This window comes from Hemitrygon akajei, chromosome 32 (assembly GCF_048418815.1).
Source record: "Hemitrygon akajei chromosome 32, sHemAka1.3, whole genome shotgun sequence".
In the NCBI taxonomy this organism is placed as follows: domain Eukaryota; kingdom Metazoa; phylum Chordata; class Chondrichthyes; order Myliobatiformes; family Dasyatidae; genus Hemitrygon; species Hemitrygon akajei.
In genome coordinates, this window is record NC_133155.1 from 15726825 (window position 1) to 15745667 (window position 18843).

At 41.6% G+C, this 18843-nt stretch overlaps 2 protein-coding genes across 4 annotated transcripts in view; one reads left to right on the forward strand and one right to left on the reverse strand.

Moving 5' to 3' along the window:
- zbtb8b (zinc finger and BTB domain containing 8B) overlaps nt 1-18843 on the forward strand; it is a 367049-nt gene that overhangs the window by 130350 nt on the left and 217856 nt on the right. The gene's annotated exons all lie outside the window — the stretch shown is intronic.
- On the reverse strand, nt 136-10153 carry ndufs5 (NADH:ubiquinone oxidoreductase subunit S5). 3 transcript variants are annotated; one of them, XM_073034560.1, is made up of 3 exons: nt 10032-10153; nt 2500-2751; nt 136-777 (listed from the first exon to the last, which is right to left on the reverse strand). In XM_073034560.1, exons 2-3 carry the CDS (start codon nt 2713-2715, stop codon nt 673-675), a joined length of 321 nt encoding a protein of 106 aa, XP_072890661.1. In that variant the 5' UTR covers nt 2716-2751; nt 10032-10153; the 3' UTR covers nt 136-672. The 3 variants fall into 3 exon arrangements, with proteins under 3 accessions (XP_072890661.1, XP_072890662.1, XP_072890663.1); XM_073034561.1 differs by having other exon boundaries at nt 2500-2747; nt 10032-10147; XM_073034562.1 differs by lacking the exon at nt 10032-10153 and adding an exon at nt 9865-9981.

The following is an 18843-nucleotide window of genomic DNA, read 5'->3' on the forward strand; positions in this document are numbered from 1 at the left end:
ATAACAGCAAGTACAAAAAGGGGAGTAAATTATATCACACTTTTAACATCTCTTTCAAAGCATCTCAATGAATTTTCAGTTAATGAGGCATAGGAAACACATAATTATGCATAGCAAACATTCACAAAAAGGTAATAATGTCCACAATATGTTTTATTAATGTTCACAAATAAGCATTGGGCAGGTCAGATGGATAACCAGGGATTCTTCCTTGAATTATTGGCAAGAGAACCTTACTCTCTTGGGAGAGGGCAGAGAGCAGATCTCTGATAGTGCAGTATTTCTTCAGCTCTGCACTAGAAGGTCAGTCATCAGTCCAGATTCTTGTGCACAGTTTCTGAACTGGAAGTCGAAGGCAAGACTGTGGGCAAGCTATCAGCTGAGCCAAAGGTGACAGTAAAAAGACTGGAATCATAGAATCTCTCATCACAGATGACAAACAAAGCTAACAATCAGTATCGTAATTAGATTTAATAATCTTTATAGACAAGTTGCACAATCATTGCCCACAAATAGCCATCCCAAAACAACCCAACTAAACCAGACACAGAAGCTGTGCATTGTCCCATGATAACCTTCAGCACAAGCTAACTGTAATGTTCCAGTTTTTAGACTGTTGAGAGGATCATCTGATGCTTGCTCCTGTATGGGTAATGAAGACAAGAACAACACTTATGGACGCTGGTCACCTTTGCCGGTGTGGTAGTCTGGAGGAGTGTACTTGCCTTCCTTTATCAGCTTTTCTCTTTGTGCTCTGATGGTGTTCAGCCTTTTTTCCTGTGAGCATGGAAACAAAGCACCATGTCAACAGAACACTTGAGACCGTGGCGATCTGGTCATTTACAGACACTTAAAAACCGTCAAGAGTATATTTAGCATTTTGGCTGTTTAATTGAAAACCCGGCACAGTAAAGTTGGAATGACATTCACCCCTCAAGTAATTGCACCATTCAACAACTAACAGCGCAGATCAGAAATAACCTCCCCCTCACCAAACTGACAATCAACATTGGAGCACTTCAAGGATGTATGCTTGGCCCACTGCTCTACCCTCTCTACACTCTGACTGTAAAAGGACTGACGAAGGGTCTCGGCCCGAAACGTCGACAGTGCTTCTCCCTATAGATGCTGCCTGGCCTGCTGCATTCCACCAGCATTTTGTGTGTGTTGTTTGAATTTCCAGCATCTGCAGATTTCCTCGTGTTTGCTCTGTAAAAGGACTAGATGGGATAGAGTTTGTCAAATGTGTTCAGGACAGCACACGTACTGTGGTCTGCCAGTCAGGTAATCTATAATCCATGACACCAGGGAAGCATCCACCTGCATCACTGTCAGCCTCTCACCCAGCAGAGCAGGGCAGATGGTGTTGAATGCACTGGAGAAGTCAAAAAACATGACGCTCACAGTGCTTGCCGGCTTGTCCAGGTGGGCGTAACACGGTTCAGCAGGTAGACGATGGCATCCTCAACTCCTAGTCGGATATATTAAGAGCAAAAGGATTGCAAGGGACAAAATAGGTCCTCTGGAAGATCAAAATGGCAATCTATGTGTGGAACCAGAAGAGGTGGAGGAGATTTTAAATGGATTTTTTGCATCTGTAGTTGTATAATTCTTTGAAAGTGGCATCACCAGTAAATAGGGCTGTAAAGAAGCTTTTAGCACATTGGCCTTCAGATCAAAGTATTGAGTATAAAAAGTGGAATGTTATGTTGAAGTTGCACACGATGTTGGCGAGGCCTAATTTGGAGTATAGTGTGCAGTTTTGGTCACCTACCTACAGGAAAGATGTAAATAAGATTGAAAGAGTACAGAGAAAATTTACAAAGGATGTTGTTGGCACTGCAGGACCTGAGTTATAAGGAAAGATTGAATAGGTTAGAACTTTTATTTCCTGGAATGTAGAAAATTGAGGGGAGATTTGATAGAAGTATACAAAATTATTGGGGGGGGGGTATAGATAGGGTAAATGAAAGCAGGCTTTTTCCACTGAGGGTGGGTGGGACTACAACTAGAGGTAATGGGCTATGAGTAAAAGGTAAAGTGTTTAAGGGAAACGTGAGGAGAAACCTCTTCACTCAGAGGGTGATGAGAGTGTGAATCAAGCTGCCAGCACAAGTGGTGGATACGATTTTGATTTCAATATTTAAGAGAAGTTTGGATAGGTACGTGGATGGGAGGGATATGGAGGACTATGGTAGATGGATGTAGGCTGTTTAAATGGTTTTGCAGACTAGATGGGCCAAAGGGCCTATTTCTGTGCTGTAGTTTTCTATGATCCCATTTTTTTAAAATTGTATTTTAGTCTTTTATGTATTGCAGCCACAAAACAACAAATTTAATGACATATGCTAGTGATATTAAACCTGATTCTGATTCTAAACATTCAATTCAACGATGAAAAGATAACTTTACAGAGGCATTGCAAGGAAATACCATAGCTACACTTCTTATTAGCATTTGTGACAATACGGCACATTGTTTTTACACCTGCCAACTCACCAACTTAGTTCGGTTTACACATTCATAGAAATCTTCCATTTCCAGTTTACACTCTTTCATGGCTCTGATTTTCCCGATTCCATGAGCACATTCAATCCAATCCTTCTCAAATACGTGACAACGGGATGGCTGATTGTGGGGCTGTGCACCACTTTGGATTAGCATCCACTTGTCAATGTTGATGCCCAGCTTTTCCTGGAGGTCAATGAATGGCATGGCTGTGGGACTGGGAAGAGTTCAACCAGGAGCTATCTGATGGAAACAGAATAGTGTCATATATTTTGAAGCAACAAACATTCTTGACATCGTAAAGTATGCTTAAAATACTAGATAGGAAAAGGAATGCTGTGCTTTATGCTTGAGTGGTTCTCACAGTAGAAATATTCATGGCAAAATAACACAAAAATACTACCCTGTCTCTGAATAAGTCTGTGGGCAGGTCTGAACCAATTCATTGTGTCCTCTTCAGAGGAGTTTTGCTACTTTAAAACAAGGATTCAAACTAACCACAACATCTTAGATAGCTGCTGCTATCTGTTCCTTTCCACATCTTGCAGCACAATGGATGGCATTTTTGCCGTTTCCATAGCATTTGACTGTTTTTTAAAAACCAAGCTGAGTTGCTAGCTTGACGCTCAACCCAGCACAGGTGGAAAGCTGGCCAGATTCAAACTCGAGACCATTTGTCTTGAAGTCCGATGCTGATGCCACTACACCACCAGCTGACATTGGGTATCCGAGTCTCCAGTAAATTTAGTTTCTGGGACCAATTTACTCGGGTCTTACAAGTGAATAAGATATGCAAAATATACACAACAAGGAAGACTAGATAATAGAAAAGTTTGTTTCTGCTGTGGAGACAACCTTTACTTAAGTTGCCAGCCGGCATTGTTCGGCTGCAAACATTCAAAGGGGAGTTGGATGAGGTTTTGTTGGTGGGTTCCATATTTATACTTAGATGGCTCTCTTTGGAACCTATCACTCATTCACTAACCTTGTTTACATGCAATGCCACTTTCAATCACTTGTGAAAAAGCAGCCCTAAATAACTATTCCTTTTTGGTAACATTCCTTCTAAAATATGTAATCAAAGACACCAGAGAAACACTGTAGTCACTGATATAGAAGGCTTTATTCAGCAGCCATTTTTATGCAGACATTCCTGGTAGAGGCTACCGGACCCATCATTATATCACATTTTTATATGTTAAAGAACCAAAGTAACAACAGGATAATTCCTATAGTTGCAATGCATTCAAAATGCTTCTTTTGAGTTGTGTATAATTTTCAAATACCTAGATCTTCACACCAACACACCCAAAATGAGTGTTAATCACCATCATCTCTGAGCTGCATTCATGCATATACAAACTTCTCAGGTCAATGGGATGTTTATTGCATTCATGCATATGCAGACACCTTAGGCTACATCCACACTAGACTGGATAAATCCATAACCGAAGCTTTTTCTCTTCGTTTTGACCCTCTGTCCACACTGAAATGGCGCTTTCCTCCCCCAAAATGGAGCTTTTCTAAAACGCTCTCCAGAGTGTGTAAATCTGAAAATGCCAGCTGGGCAGTGTAGTGTGTACGGGGTAACCGGCGTTTTTTAAAAACGCTGTCACGATGGGCCAGAACAGATGGTGGAGGCAGCGCGGCATTTCATTGTTTTCTTGAACTAAGAGGAGGAAACAGAAATAGTATACTATTTCTTCTTCACTTGTTTTCTGTAGCTGTATCCTGCACGTCCCCAGGAGGAGATTCGCCCAAATACCTGTTTTAATGTCGCAAACATGAGGAAATCTACAGATGCTGGAAATTCAAGCAACACACACAAAATGCTGGTGGAACGCAGCAGGCCAGGCAGCATCTATAGGAAGAAGTACAGTTGATGTTTTGGGCTGAGACCCTTCATCAGGTTCCACCAGCATTTTGTGTGTTACCCGTTTTAATGTGGACGGAGGTATTTTCAGAAACGCCTGGTCTGGACGCCTATTGATTTTTCGTGACACCAGCATTTTCAAAATTCACCGGCTCAGTGCAGATGTAGCCTCAGGTCAACGGAGTGCTTATCGCATTCACATGTATGCAGACTTCTCTCGGGTCAATGGGGTGTTTACTGCATTCATGCATATGCAGACTGTTATCCATGATTTTTCATTGTTCAATTGCTTGGGTTCTAAGCATTGCTGGCAAAGCTATCATTTATTACTTACCCCAGAAAGTAGACAGGATATCACTGATAGACAAGGTCATAAAGAGAGATGGCACATTGACATTCACTAGTAAGGGCACTGAGTATAGGAGTTGAAATTGTGTAAGATACTGGTGAGGCTAAATTTGGAGTATTGTGATCAGCTACTTACAGGAAAGATACAAAAATATCTGAAGGAGTCCAAAGAAAATTTACAAGGGCATTGCTAGCACTTCAGGTCCCGAGTTGTTGGAAAGGTTGAATAGGTTAGCACTTGAAAAACAATGAAAGGAGATCTTATAGAGGTTTACAAAATTAAGACGGGTACATATAGAATGAATGTTTGCAGGCTTTTCCCTTCAGGTTGGGTGAGATTAGAACTAGATACCATAGGTTTAGTGTGAAAGGTGAAATATTTAAGGCAAATCGGGGGGGGGGGGGGGAACTTATTCACTCAGAGGGTGTCATGTGTGTGGAAGAAGCTGCCAATAAAAGTGGTAGAGGCGAGTTCGACTGCAACATTTAAAAGAAGTTTGGATATGTACAGGAAGAGAAAGTCATGGAGGGCTATGGTATGGGTTGATAGACCAGACAGGCCAGAGTGAGCCAGATGGGCTGAAGAGCCTGCTTTGGTGTTGTTGTACTCCAGGACTCAAACTGCTTTTTAGAACTGCGGTGAGCTGCCTTCTTGAATCTCTGGTGAAGATATTCCCACGGTGCTGCTGGATTGAAGGACAGCCGATATATTTCTAAATCAGGATGGTGCACAACTTGGAAGGAACTGTGCAGGCAGTAATGTTCCTACGTGTCTACTGCCGTTATCCCTTTTGCTGGTAAAGCTTGCAGGTGCAGAAGGTGGTATTGGAGTAGTCTATCAGCCACAGTGCATGTTGTAGGCAGCACACACTGCAGCCACTGTGCACTGGAGATGCAACAAATGAATGTTTCAGGTGATGAGTAGAGTCACATTCAAGCAGTCTGCTTTGTCCTGGATGCTAATCACCTTCCTGAGTGCTTGCTGGTACTGTACTCATCCATGGAAGTGGAAAGAAATTCCTTCAGATCACTCTTACATGATTTGGAATGTCATGAGGTGAGAAATCAACAGGATATCAAGTCTCTGACTTGTACCTGTAGCCAGGGGTTTTTGTGTGGCCGTCAAATTTGATCTGGTCAGATGTTGTGGCACTCAGTGAGGGAAATAGAGTAGATGGAAATACACATTGTCTGGCACTTTCGGGACATGGATGTTACTTGATACTTAACAGCTGATGCCTTGATACTGTTCAAGTCTGACTGCATCCAGTTGATGCCTTGATATCGTCTGAGTTATTTATTTATTGATATAACAATGCGGAATGGGTCTTTTTAGCCATGTCGCCCAATCTCCCAATTTAAACCTAGCCTTATCACGGGACAATTTACAATGATCAATTGATCTCCCAACCGGTACGTCTTTGGACTGTGGGAGGAAACCCGCAGTCACAGGGAGAATGTACAACTCCTCACAGGCAGTGACAGGAAGTTTTATTGCATCCAATCTGGACTAGCACAAATGGAACTAAACTCAACCCCACTTCTGATCTTATGATAGAAAGAAAATTATTGACGAAACAGCTAATGATTACTGGACCCAAGGATAAAACCCAAGGGAATAGGTTATGTTGTGGGACTGGGATGATCAAACTCCAACAACTACAGTTGCAAGAAAGTTTGTGAATCTTTTGCAATTACCTGGTTTCCTGCATTAATTACTCATAAAATGTAGTCTGATCTTCATCTAGGTCCCAATAATAGATAAACACAATCTGCCTAAACTAATAACAAACAATAACAATCTAGGTTCAATAAAGTATGTGAACGCCTTCTACAAAAGCTATTTAAAATCAGGCGTTCCAATCAATGAAATGAGGCTGGAGGTGTGGGTTGTAGAGGTATCCTGCCCTATAAAAAACACACAAAGTCAGGCTCCTGACAGAGCCTGGTCTTCTCACGAAGGATCTGTTTATGTGCACCATGTCTCAATCAAAACAATTTTCAGAGGACCTTCGAAAAAGAATTGTAGAGATACACAAAGCTGCAAAAGGCTACAAAAGCATTTCTAAAGTCCTGATTGTTCATCAGTCCACAGCAAGTGAAATTGTCTACAAATGGAGAAAGTTCAGTACTGTTGTTATTCTTCCTAGGGATGGGTGACCTGCAAAGATCACACCAAGAGCACAATGTGCAATGCTGAAGGAGGTGAAAATGAACCCAAGGGTAACAGCAAAAGACAATAGACAGTAGGTGCAGGAGTAGGCCCTTTGGCCCTTCTAGCCAGCACCGCCATTCACTGTGATCATGGCTGATCATACACAATCAGTACCCCCGTTCCTGCCCTCTCCCCATATCCGTTGACCCCGCTATCTATAAGAGCTCTATCTAACTCTCTCTTGAATGCATCCAGAGACTTGGCCTCCACTGCCTTCTGGGGCAGAGCATTCCACATATCCACCACTCTCTGGGTGAAAAAGTTTTTCCGCATCTCTGTTCTAAATGGCCTACCCTTTATTCTTAAACTGTGGCCTCTAGTTCTGGACTCACCCATCAGCGGGAACATGCTTCCTGCCTCCAGCGTGTCCAATCCCTTAATAATCTTATATGTTTCAATCAGATCCCCTCTCATCCTTCTAAATTCCAGTGTATACAAGCCCAGTTGCTCCAATCTTTCAACATATGACAGTCCCGCCATTCCGGGAATTAACCTTGTGAACCTACGCTGCACTCCCTCAAAAGCAAGAATGTCCTTCCTCAAATTTGGAGACCAAAACTGCACACAATACTCCAGGTGGGGTCTCACCAGGGCCCTGTACAGCTGCAGAAGGACCTCTTTACTCCTATACTCAGTTCCTCTTGTTATAAAGGCCAGCATGTCATTAGCTTTCTTCACTGCCTGCTGTACCTGCATGCTTGCTTTCATTGACTGATGTACAAGAACACCTAGATCTCGTTGTACTTTCCCTTTTCCTAACTTGACTCCATTTAGATAGTAATCTGCCTTCCTGTTCTTGCCACCAAAGTGGATAACCTCACATTTATCCACATTAAACTGCATCTGCCATACATTTGCCCACTCACCCAACTTGTCCAAGTCACCCTGCATTCTCATAACATCCTCCTGACATTTCACACTGCCACTCAGCTTTGTGTCATCAGCAAATTTGCTAATGTTACTTTTAATCCCTTCATCTAAATCATTAATGTATATTGTAAACTGCTGCGGTCCCAGCACCGAACCTTGCGGTACCCCACTGGTCACAGCCTGTCATTCCGAAAGGGACCGGTTAATCACTACTCTGTTTCCTGTCAGCCAGCCAATTTTCAATCCATCCTTGCAGAAATCTGTTGAACTTGCTAAAGACTCTGCTCATTTGTCCACTTTAGGAAAAATACTGAATAAGAATGGTGTTCATGGAAGGACACCACAGAGGAAACCACTGCTCTCCAAAAAAAAATTGCTGTACTTCTGAAGTTTCCAAAAGACCACCTGGATATTCTACAACAATTTTGTAACAGCGTTCTGTGGACAGATGAGACAAGAGTTGAACTTTTTGGCAGAAATGCACACCGCTATGTGTGGAGGAAAAAGGGCACTGTACACCAACACCAAATCCTCATCCCAGCAGTGAAGCATGGTGGAAGCAGCATCATGGTTTGGGGCTGCTCTGCTGTCTCAGTGCCTGGACAGTTTGCAATTACTGAGGAAACAATGAATTCAAAATTGTAAGACTTTTTACAGGAGAATGTCAGGGTAACAGTCTGTTACCTGAAGCTTAATGGAAGTTGAAAGATGCAACAAGACAATGATCTAAAATACAAGAGTAAATCAACAACAGAATGATTTAAAAAGAAGAAAAATTGTACTTTGGAATGGACAAGTCAGAGTCCGGAACTTAACCCAATTGTGATACTGTGGCATGACCTGAAGAGGGCTGTTCATGCAAGGCATCCCAGAAATATTGATGAACTGAAACAGCTTTGTATGGAAGAATGGTTTAAAATTCCTCCTCACCATTGTGCAAATCTGATCAGCAGCTACAGGAAACATTTGTTGCACATTATTGCTGCTAAAGGAGGTTCTACCAGTTATTAAGTACAAGGGTTTGCATACTTTTTCCAGCTGCACTGTAAATGATTAAATAATGCACTGAATAAAGACATGAACAGTATAATTGCTTGGGTGTTATTAGTCAAGGCAGATTGTGTTTGTCTATTTTTGTGACTTAGATGAAGATCAGACCATATATTATGAGTAATTAATGCAGAAAATCAGGTAATTGCAAAGGGTTCACAAACTTTTCCTTGCAACTAGACAACTATCTTCCTTCACGCGAGGTATGACTCCAGCCATCCATACCCAATTTCGGTTTTACCAATTACCTGTTGCTTCAATTAAATGCTGGTGGAACACAGCAGGCCAGGTAGCATCTATAAGGAGAAGCACTGTCGACGTTTCAGGACAAAGGGTCTTGGCCCGAAACGTCGACAGTGCTTCTCCTTATAGATGCTGCCTGGCCTGCTGTGTTCCACCAGCATTTTGTGTGTGTTGTTTGAATTTCCAGCATCTGCAGATTTCCTCGTGTTTGCACTTCTATTACATAGTCTGTATTTCCTAGATATACAGTATTCCGTTCCCTTTTGAAGTACAAAGTGCATTAGGCCATTGCACTGTTTGGTAGTGGCACAATTACAATTACTGATGAAAATAAATGGTGTACTATTACTTGATTTTTTCCCCCACATTCAGAAATCATCACAACATAATATAACACGCAGAGGAAGGTCATCCAGTACCTTACAACTATTTCACCATTCAACACAATGGTGAATCCTTCACCTCTGCACTACTCACCCCCTACCCAAAGTGAGAAACAGACCTGCACATACCACTTGAAGCACTACGGCTCTATATATCCCACATCGCTTAACTGAGCCCAGATACCATCTCACTGGCTTTCTTTTTAGGTTACATTGAACTTTTGCTCTCTGCTGCCTCCCCACATACTTTCCTTCTTCTCTCCCTCCCCCTCCAAATTCCTCTTCACCCCTCGCCCTCCTCCTCCAACTTTCCCACTCACTCTCTGTCCCTCCATCCTCCTCACGGTGCCCGGCCTTATCCGCCGGTGACCTACCTCCTCATCCTCCACTGAGCCTGTCCTGCCCCGTCCCGGCCTCACTTGAGTCCCGCCGAACCGATCGGTCCTTATCCCTGCCCCGTCCCGAACCTCAGACACGGAGAACCCCAGCTGTCACCCAGAAAAAGAGCCGGCGCCCAAAGGCCCAGAACTGCCCCTCTCACCTTCAACACCTTCGATCCCCGCCTCACTTTCCGTCCGGTCGCAAAGTGGGCCCCGGCGCCCAGTTTACGTCCTTCACCGTCCGCCGTTACAGCTCCGGCTCTGCCGCCCCCTGGCGTGTCGGCCCGCATCTGCAGCTGCGATACCCAGACAGTACTCGTTCGTAATGCCAACGGTCGCCGACATCGCTGGGGCTGGCTCTAACTCTACCACGTTTTTGAAAAAGTCAGTCAAATCAACCTTTAATCTAAATTTCAGGAAATGAAATTCCAATTTGCGTCGCCTCTCCCACACCTTAATCCTTGGCTATAATATTCAGATAAACTTTGGCCATCCTGGACAGAAAATACTGAAGTTGAGTTGAATTCTGATCTGGTTGTGTTGGCTGGGTGCGTGTCCATCGTGGATCATAAACCACCATTTCCATTGATATTAACGGACAAAGACGCCTAATTTGCGACACCAGCTCCAGCACAGGGCAGAATCTGCACTGTGAGGGATTAAATCATGAGGGTGTGTGTACTGGGAACACAATGCTCCCAATTCTGCCAGTTCACAGCATGTCAGAAAACTGGAGGACATTTGTCCCATTGTGTCAAAGCTAGAATGAATCAAATGCACTTCCGTTAATGTATTTGCGGTGAATTAATTTTTAAGCAACATACTTGTAATCTGTAGGGCCAGCTCCTGACATATTTAAGCAACACGCACAAAATGCCGGAGGAACTCAACAGGTCAGGCAGCATCTATGGAAGTGAATAAACAGTTGACGTTTCGGGCCGAGACCCTTCATCAGAACTGGCTGAAGGGTGTCAGCCCAAAACGTTGACACTCTACTCTTTTCCATGGATGCTGCCTGGCCTGCGGAGTTCCTCCAGCATTTTGTGGGTGCCACTTGGATTTCCAGAGCCTGCGGGTTTTCTCGTGCTGACATATTTATTCAGTTTTTCATTCTTTCGTTACAGTCATAAAAATGCAATATAGCATGGAAATAGGCCCTTTGATCGACCGAGTCCACACTGACTCTCAACTGTTGATGTACAGTAATCCTACATTCCCTTCCCTTTCTCCTATCTGATTCCTTTTTCTCCTGCCCTGGACTTTTCCCACTCAACTGGCTTCACCCATCACCTTGCAGCTAGCCTCCTCCCCCTCCCCCCACCGTTCTCTTCTGGCATCTTCGCCCTTCCTCCTCAGTCCCTGAAGAAGGGTCTTGGCCCGAACTGTTGATTCATTTCCACAGATGCTGTCTGACCTGCTGAGTTCCTCCAGTGTTTTGAGTGTGTGTTACTTTGGATTTCCAATGTCTGCAGAGTTTCTTGTGGTTATGGAATCCTACGTTCACCCTTGTTTATATTCCACCTACATTCCCATCAGCCCCATCCAGATTCTATTAGTCTTCTACACCTCCAGGACCAGAGGACACAGTCTCAGAACAGAAGGACATCCCTTCGGAACAAAGATTAGGAGGAATTTCTGAGTGTAACTCTTTGCCACAGATGGCTGTGGAGGCCAAGTCATTGCGTATATTTAAAGCGGAGGTGATAGGGTTCTTGACTCGTAAGAATGTCAAAGGTTAGAGGTAGAAGGCAGGAGAATGGGGTTCAGAGGGATAATAGATCAGCCATGATGGAACGGTGGAGCAGACTTGATGGGCCAAATGGCCTAATTCTGCTCCTATATGTTACAGTCTGAGCACTCGGGACAATTTAAAGTGGCTATGAACTTACCAACGTGCAAACCATTGGGATATGGAAGGAAACAAGAGTCTCAGAGAGATCAATAGCCACGGGGGATTGTGAAAACTCCACGCAGACAGGATAGAACTCAGGTCTCACACGCTACAAAGCCTCAAGCTGTACAACAGTTCTGTGAACTTAATCTGTCGCAACACAAACAAAATGCTGGAGGGACTCAGACCCTTCTTCGGGGCTGAAGTGGAAAGGAAAAGACACTGGAATAAAAAGGTGGGGGGTGGGGTGAGGGGAAAGAGGCTAGCTAGAAGGTGATGGGGGAAGCCAGGTGGGTGGGAAAGGTAAAAGGGCTGGAGAAGGTGGAATCTGAAAGGAGAGGAAAGTGACCAGAGGAGAAAGGGAAGGAAGAGGGAAGCCGGGGGGAAGCGATAGGCAGGTGAGAAGAGGTGGGGAACAGAAAAAGAGGGGAGGGGGAAGGCAAAAAAATTAAATCTGTTGATAGAAAACCTACAGCACAACACAGGCCCTTTGGCCCATAATACTGTGCCGAACATGTACTTACTTTAGAAATTACCTAGGGTTTTACCTAGTTTTTCTAAGCTCCATGTACCTATCCAAGAGTCTCTTAAAAGACCCTTTCTTTCTGGTGCTTTCTGAACATCAGCTCCATTGAATCAAGTGCTTTGCCAACATGATGGTAAAATCCTTTGGAAACATTGATGCATTGCAGCTGAAGAGCTTGGACGTCCACCAACTTCAGCTCCAAACAGATGTGTTCCTTCCACCTGCTGAGGATTTGCTGAGATTTTGTCGATTACCAGTTGTCAATGCTTAAGGCTGCCATCCAGGTCTAAGGAACAGCAAAAAAATACGGACACAGCAAATTGTTAAACATGTTACTCATTTAATTTTGGCTTGACCAGTTCTACTGTTTAATTCAGTACTTTTCATGCTGTGATCATAAAAACAAGAGCTCACTGTAATATTGCTCTGATCACATTCTGTTCACAGCATCTGCATTTTGATTGATGTAGTTTCATAAAAATGAAACACTGGTGAAGAACATGAACATTACAGCCTGTTCCTCCATTTGTTGTATTACGTTTAAAATGTCAGCGAGCTTCCTCTTGTTAATCAGAGAAATAAGCTTTTGTTTGATTTGCCTTTTCTTTCTGATGCTGAGATTCATCCAAGGATGGGCTGGGGCACATCATCGGTGACGCAGCAACACACACAAGTTGCTGGAGGAACTCAGCAGGCCAGGCAGCATCCATGGAAAAGAGTGAACAGCCTCGGCCCGAAGCGTCGACTGTTTACTCCTTCCTATAGATGCTGCCTGGCCTGCTGAGTTCCTCCAGCAATTTGTGTGTGTGTTGCTTGGATTTCCAGCGTCTGCAGATTTTCTCTTTTGTTTGTCATCGGTGACGTGACCTGGGGTCGTCGCATGTTTTGGGTCTTTCAATATCAGCTACCATCCAGGGTTGATCAAGCGGCACTGGTCCACGGGTCGCACTTCTTGATCAGTACCCACCTGGATCCTCTGACGGTACTGACGGCTCCTTCCTTTGCAGCCCTGTAATGCCAAGGAGAGAGTAGGTTCTGCACTGCGAGCAGGCAGCAAAACCTCCACACCCCACCACTATAGGCTCGCATTGTGCCCTCCACTCCTGTCTCTGGGACTGCTCTTCCACCTGCTGGTATTTGGCCTTCTTTCTTTCTTTTTTTCTTTTTCAATATATTTTATTAATTTTCACATAGAAGAATACAGAGTACATGAGGATATATATTATGAATCAAAAAAGAGATAGAATAGTACCAAATACATTATATTTAAATCACACTTGCAATCACAGTACCTTATATTCATAATCAAACACATATATTAATTAAATTGTAATTTGAATTGTAATAATTTTATTATAAAAAAGAATCTAAACCCATGCTTTCTTACTTTCAAATGCCTCCTCAATCCGGTCTTCCCAAGGCACTGTATGTTCCACCATGACCACCTGCTTCGAGGTTTCTGACCATGTCAGGCCTCAGGGATGAAGATGCTGTTGTAACGTGAAGGAAGTCACCAGGGAGACACTGAAGCTGGTAGATACAGACTTGTTTTATTCAATGAAATGAGACACTCTTAGAGAAGAGGCCTGTTTGACCTAATATTACATGACAATTTTATCTGCTAAAGATCAAAGGTAGTAGCAGGACAACACAATATTTACAATGTATTGTTACGTATTCAGGCAACAATAATTATAGATGAGTTAGACGAAGGGTTTTTATAACAAATAACACGTTTATTAAACACTGATAACAAACCCAAACAATGGTCCGAGCTCAGCTGCTCAAACAGTCCTTAATAGCGTTGCAGTCCCAAACAGTCTTCAAAGTGGTATTGAAAAGAACTCAGTTTTTTTAAAGCGATATGCTGGAAGTTCAAAAGCTCACGGTACTTTTAAAAGGAGAGACTTTTTAAAGCGATGTAAATTCTCTTCCACGTCGATGTCCTTCGATTCCCAGCGTCGAACTCCCACGTCGAATTTTATTAAATATAACAACTTAAAGTGACTGACCTTCCTTCCACAATATTCTCAATCTCCCGCTTTTTCCAGCGGAGACTATCGTGAGAATAGTAAACGAAATCCTTCCGAATGAGGATCACACAAGGTCGAAGTCAATCCATCGTCGAAAATCGATTCTTCTCGATTTGTCTTCCAAACTTCACTCTCCATTAGCAAAGAAACCGTTGGCTCTGACCTTTTAAACTTTAGGCATTATATAAAACTTCATTTTTAACTAAACTGCGTCATCACATTAAATCACACAGTGATATGAAGTCATCTTGGCAAATCCAGCCACGAACTGCCCCACCTGACAGGGTGGGTCTTCCTTTTATACCCTGTAGAAAAAACCTGTCACATGACCTCTACTGGCGGGAAAATGACATCACTCCACCATTACCTCATGTCCAGTATAACTTCAACCCCAGTCACGTGACAAGGGTACCACTGTCACGTGTCACGGGTACGTAACACCTCCCTCCAAAAAAAAACATTTTTGGTCTGACAAGAACAAAAATTTTAACAATTACTTACAAAAAAAAACCAAATGTATAAATCATATAACATACACACTATACAATACAGTAGGAGTGTTACAATAAAAAAAACCACTCCAAAAAAAAACATTGTACATTCAACATCGAGATAGACAATCAGCAACCACATTATCTTTACCTTTAATATGAGTTATCACAATATTGTACTCTTGTAACATCAAACTCCAATTTAACAATCTTCTGTTTTTGTTTTTCATCTTACTCAGAAAAACTAATGGATTATGATCAGTGTAAACAATAAGTGGTTTTTGAGTTGTACCAACATATACCTCAAAATATTCCAAAGCTAAAACAAGAGATAACAATTCTTTCTCTATTGTTGAATAGTTTCTTTGATGCTTATTAAATTTCTTAGAAAAGTAAGCTACTGGATGATCAACCTCATCACCCTCATTCCTTTGCATCAATACTGCTCCCGCAATTTCATCACTAGCATCCACAGCTAATGAAAAAGGTTTTTCAAAGTCAGGTGCCTTAAGCACAGGTTGTTCACATATCATTGTTTTCAATTTTTCAAATGCTTCCTGACAAAACACTGTCCACACAAACTTTACATTCTTCTGCAGAAGGTTAGTTAATGGAAGGGCAACATTAGCAAAATTCTTACAAAATTTTCGATAATATCCTACCATTCCCAAAAACCTTCTGAGAGTTTTTTTCCCCGTCGGAGTGGGAATTTCCAAAATTGCCTGAACTTTTGCCTGAACAGGAGCTACCTTACCTTGACCCACAACATAACCAAGGTAAGTCACAGTAGCATGTCCAAATTCACTCTTGGCTAAATTAATAGTCAAGTTAGCTTTTGAAAGCTTTTCAAACAATTTCTCCACCGCAATTATGTGTGCTTCCCAAGTATCATTTCCTGTCACTAAATCATCAATATAAGCATCAGTATCTTTCAATCCCTGAATCACAGAATTAATCATCCTCTGAAAAGTACCTGGGGCATTCTTCATCCCAAATAGAAGAACATTATACTCATATAACCCAGATGGAGTTACAAATGCAGAAATCTCTCTACCTCTGTCCGTTAATGGAACACACCAATACCCTTTCAATAAATCAATCTTTGTAAGGAACTTTGCTTTTCCAACCTTATCTACACAATCATCTACTCTAGGAATTGGATATGCATCTGTTTTCGTTACAGCATTCACCTTCCTATAGTCCGTACAAAACCTAATACTACCATCAGGTTTTGGCACCATAACACATGGCGAACTCCAATTCGAGTTAGAATGTCTAATAATATCATTCTCTAACATGTATTCAATTTCTTTCTCAGCAAGTTCACATTTTTCCATGTTCATCCTATATGGATGTTGTTTAATAGGTTTGGCATCTCCAACATCTACATCATGTGAAGCTATAGTAGTCCTTCTCGGAACATCTGGAAACAAATCCTTATACTTAAAAATCAATTCCTTCATCTGTTGTTTCTGCTCTAGCTGTAAATGTGCTAATTTCTCATCCATATTTTCCAAAATAGTCAAATTAGGTAACCTAACAGAAACAATGTTAGATTTAGAATGAAAGTCAGATGAATCATCTATCATGTTCCCAGTTAAATCCAACTCATTCTCACTAACCACAACAGTCACAGTATCAGATTGTTTCTCAAAATATGGTTTAATCATATTTATGTGGCAAAGTTGTGTTGACCTTCTACGATCTGGAGTTTTTATTACGTAATCCACATCATTAACTCTAGACACAATTTCATAAGGCCCATGAAATCTAGCTTGTAAAGGATTTGTCTGCACTGGGAAAAGAACCAACACCTTATCTCCAGGCTTAAACATCCTCATCCTAGCTTCCTTATCATACCAAGTTTTCATTTTCTCCTGAGCCAACTTCAAATTTTCCTTGGCCAAACTACAAGCTCTATGTAACCTGTCCTTAAATTTCAAAACATAGTCCAACAAATTAGTATGCACTTCCTTACTAATCCACTGTTCCTTCAATAAAGCTAAAGGTCCTCTAACTCTATGTCCAAACACAAGTTCAAATGGACTAAAACCTAAAGATTCCTGTACCGATTCCCTTACTGCAAATAAAAGTAAGTTTATACTCTCATCCCAGTCACTTTCATTCTCCACACAATATGTCCTAATCATATTCTTGAGAGTAGAATGAAACCTCTCCAAGGCACCTTGCGATTCTGGATGGTACGCAGACGAAGTAATTTGCTTAGCTCCCAATTTATAAACTATCTGTTGAAACAATCCAGACATAAAATTACTACCTTGATCAGTTTGTATTTCCTTAGGCAATCCAAAATAAGTAAAGAATTTTATAAGAGCCTTCGTCACAGTTTTAGCTTTTATATTCCTAAGTGGTACTGCCTCTGGAAACCTAGACGAAGTACACATGATAGTCAACAAATACTGATAACCAGTTTTTGTCTTTGGTAATGGACCAACACAATCTACAATAACTTTAGAAAACGGTTCACCAAATGCTGGAATAGGTTGTAATGGAGCTACTGGTGTAACCTGATTTGGTTTACCCACAATTTGACAAGTATGGCACGTCTTACAAAACATCGCCACATCTTTTCTTAGACCAGGCCAGTAAAAATGTTTTAAAATCTTGTCCACAGTTTTCCTTACCCCTTGATGTCCACCTAAAGGCACACTATGAGCTAAAGTCAAAATCTCATTCCGATAAACTTTAGGAACAACTACCTGGTAAACAACATTCCATTCCTCACTTGCAGGAATTGTAGGCGACCTCCACTTTCTCATCAACACTCCTTTTTCCAAATAATATCCTACTGACACCTTCTCAATTTCACTACCTAGTAAAGCTTGTTCCCTTAATTTTACAATCTCAGGATCTTTATTCTGCTCTGCTATCATCTCCTTCCGAGACAGAGATAAATCTTCATAGTCAGACTTACTCCCAGAATCTTGTTCAAACAACGAAGGTAAGAAAGTCTCTGACACATCCTCAAAACTCAAATCCTGAGTTGAACAGTCATGAGTAACAACCTCATTCTGCACATCAATCTTTTTAGCCATAGCTCTAGTCACAACACAAGAAAAATCTGTGTTAGAATTCACCTCTGGTTCCTCTAACTCTATTGTCAAATGCACTTCAGGAAAAACTTGTCCACCTGCCAAGTCATTACCTAACAATAAAGAAATACCCTTCACAGGTAAGCTATGCTGTAATCCTACCTTAACAAATCCTGTAACTAACCCTGACTTTAAATTTATTTTATGTAAACGTACAGGCATAAAATCACTTCCAACACCTCTTATGTAATTTACCTCACCAGTATCACTCTCTTCATTAAACTTCAACACACTATCTAACATCAGTGATTGAGAAGCTCCAGTATCCCTAAGAATTTTTATTGGCACCAGAGTAGATCCTTCTTTCAAGGATACAAACCCTTCAGTTATAAAATGATCATATCCCTTTCTAACTTGGTCAGACTCTAACAAATCCTCATTTGTGTTTACCAAACCCTGTAACTTTACAGGTGCTTCAGTATGTTGCACACAAGCATCCGGAACTGCTTCCTTCTCTTTCTTTTTCAATTTGAAACAGTTAGCTATTACATGGCCAGGCTTCTTACAATAGTTACAAATAAGACCAAACTGTCTTTCCTTCACAGGTTTTCCTTCCTCCTTACCTCTCTCATTAACCTCTAATTTAATTTCTAATTTACCTGGAGTCTCCATATTATTTTTCCTCTTGAAAATTCTACCCTGAGGAAATTTATTCTTATGGATTAAAACATACTCATCAGCTAATCTAGCACAGTCCTGCAATTTATCAGTATCCCTCTCATTTAAGTAGGTCCTTACTTCAACAGGAATGCTTCTTTTAAATTCCTCCATTAAAATCAGCTCTTTCAAAGTCTCATAGTCCTCATTTACATTTTTAGAAGAAACCCATCTCTCAAAACACATAGCTTTATCATAGGCAAATTCCACATAAGTCTTTTCCACAGACTTTTTCAAACTCCTGAATCTTTCCCTATACGCT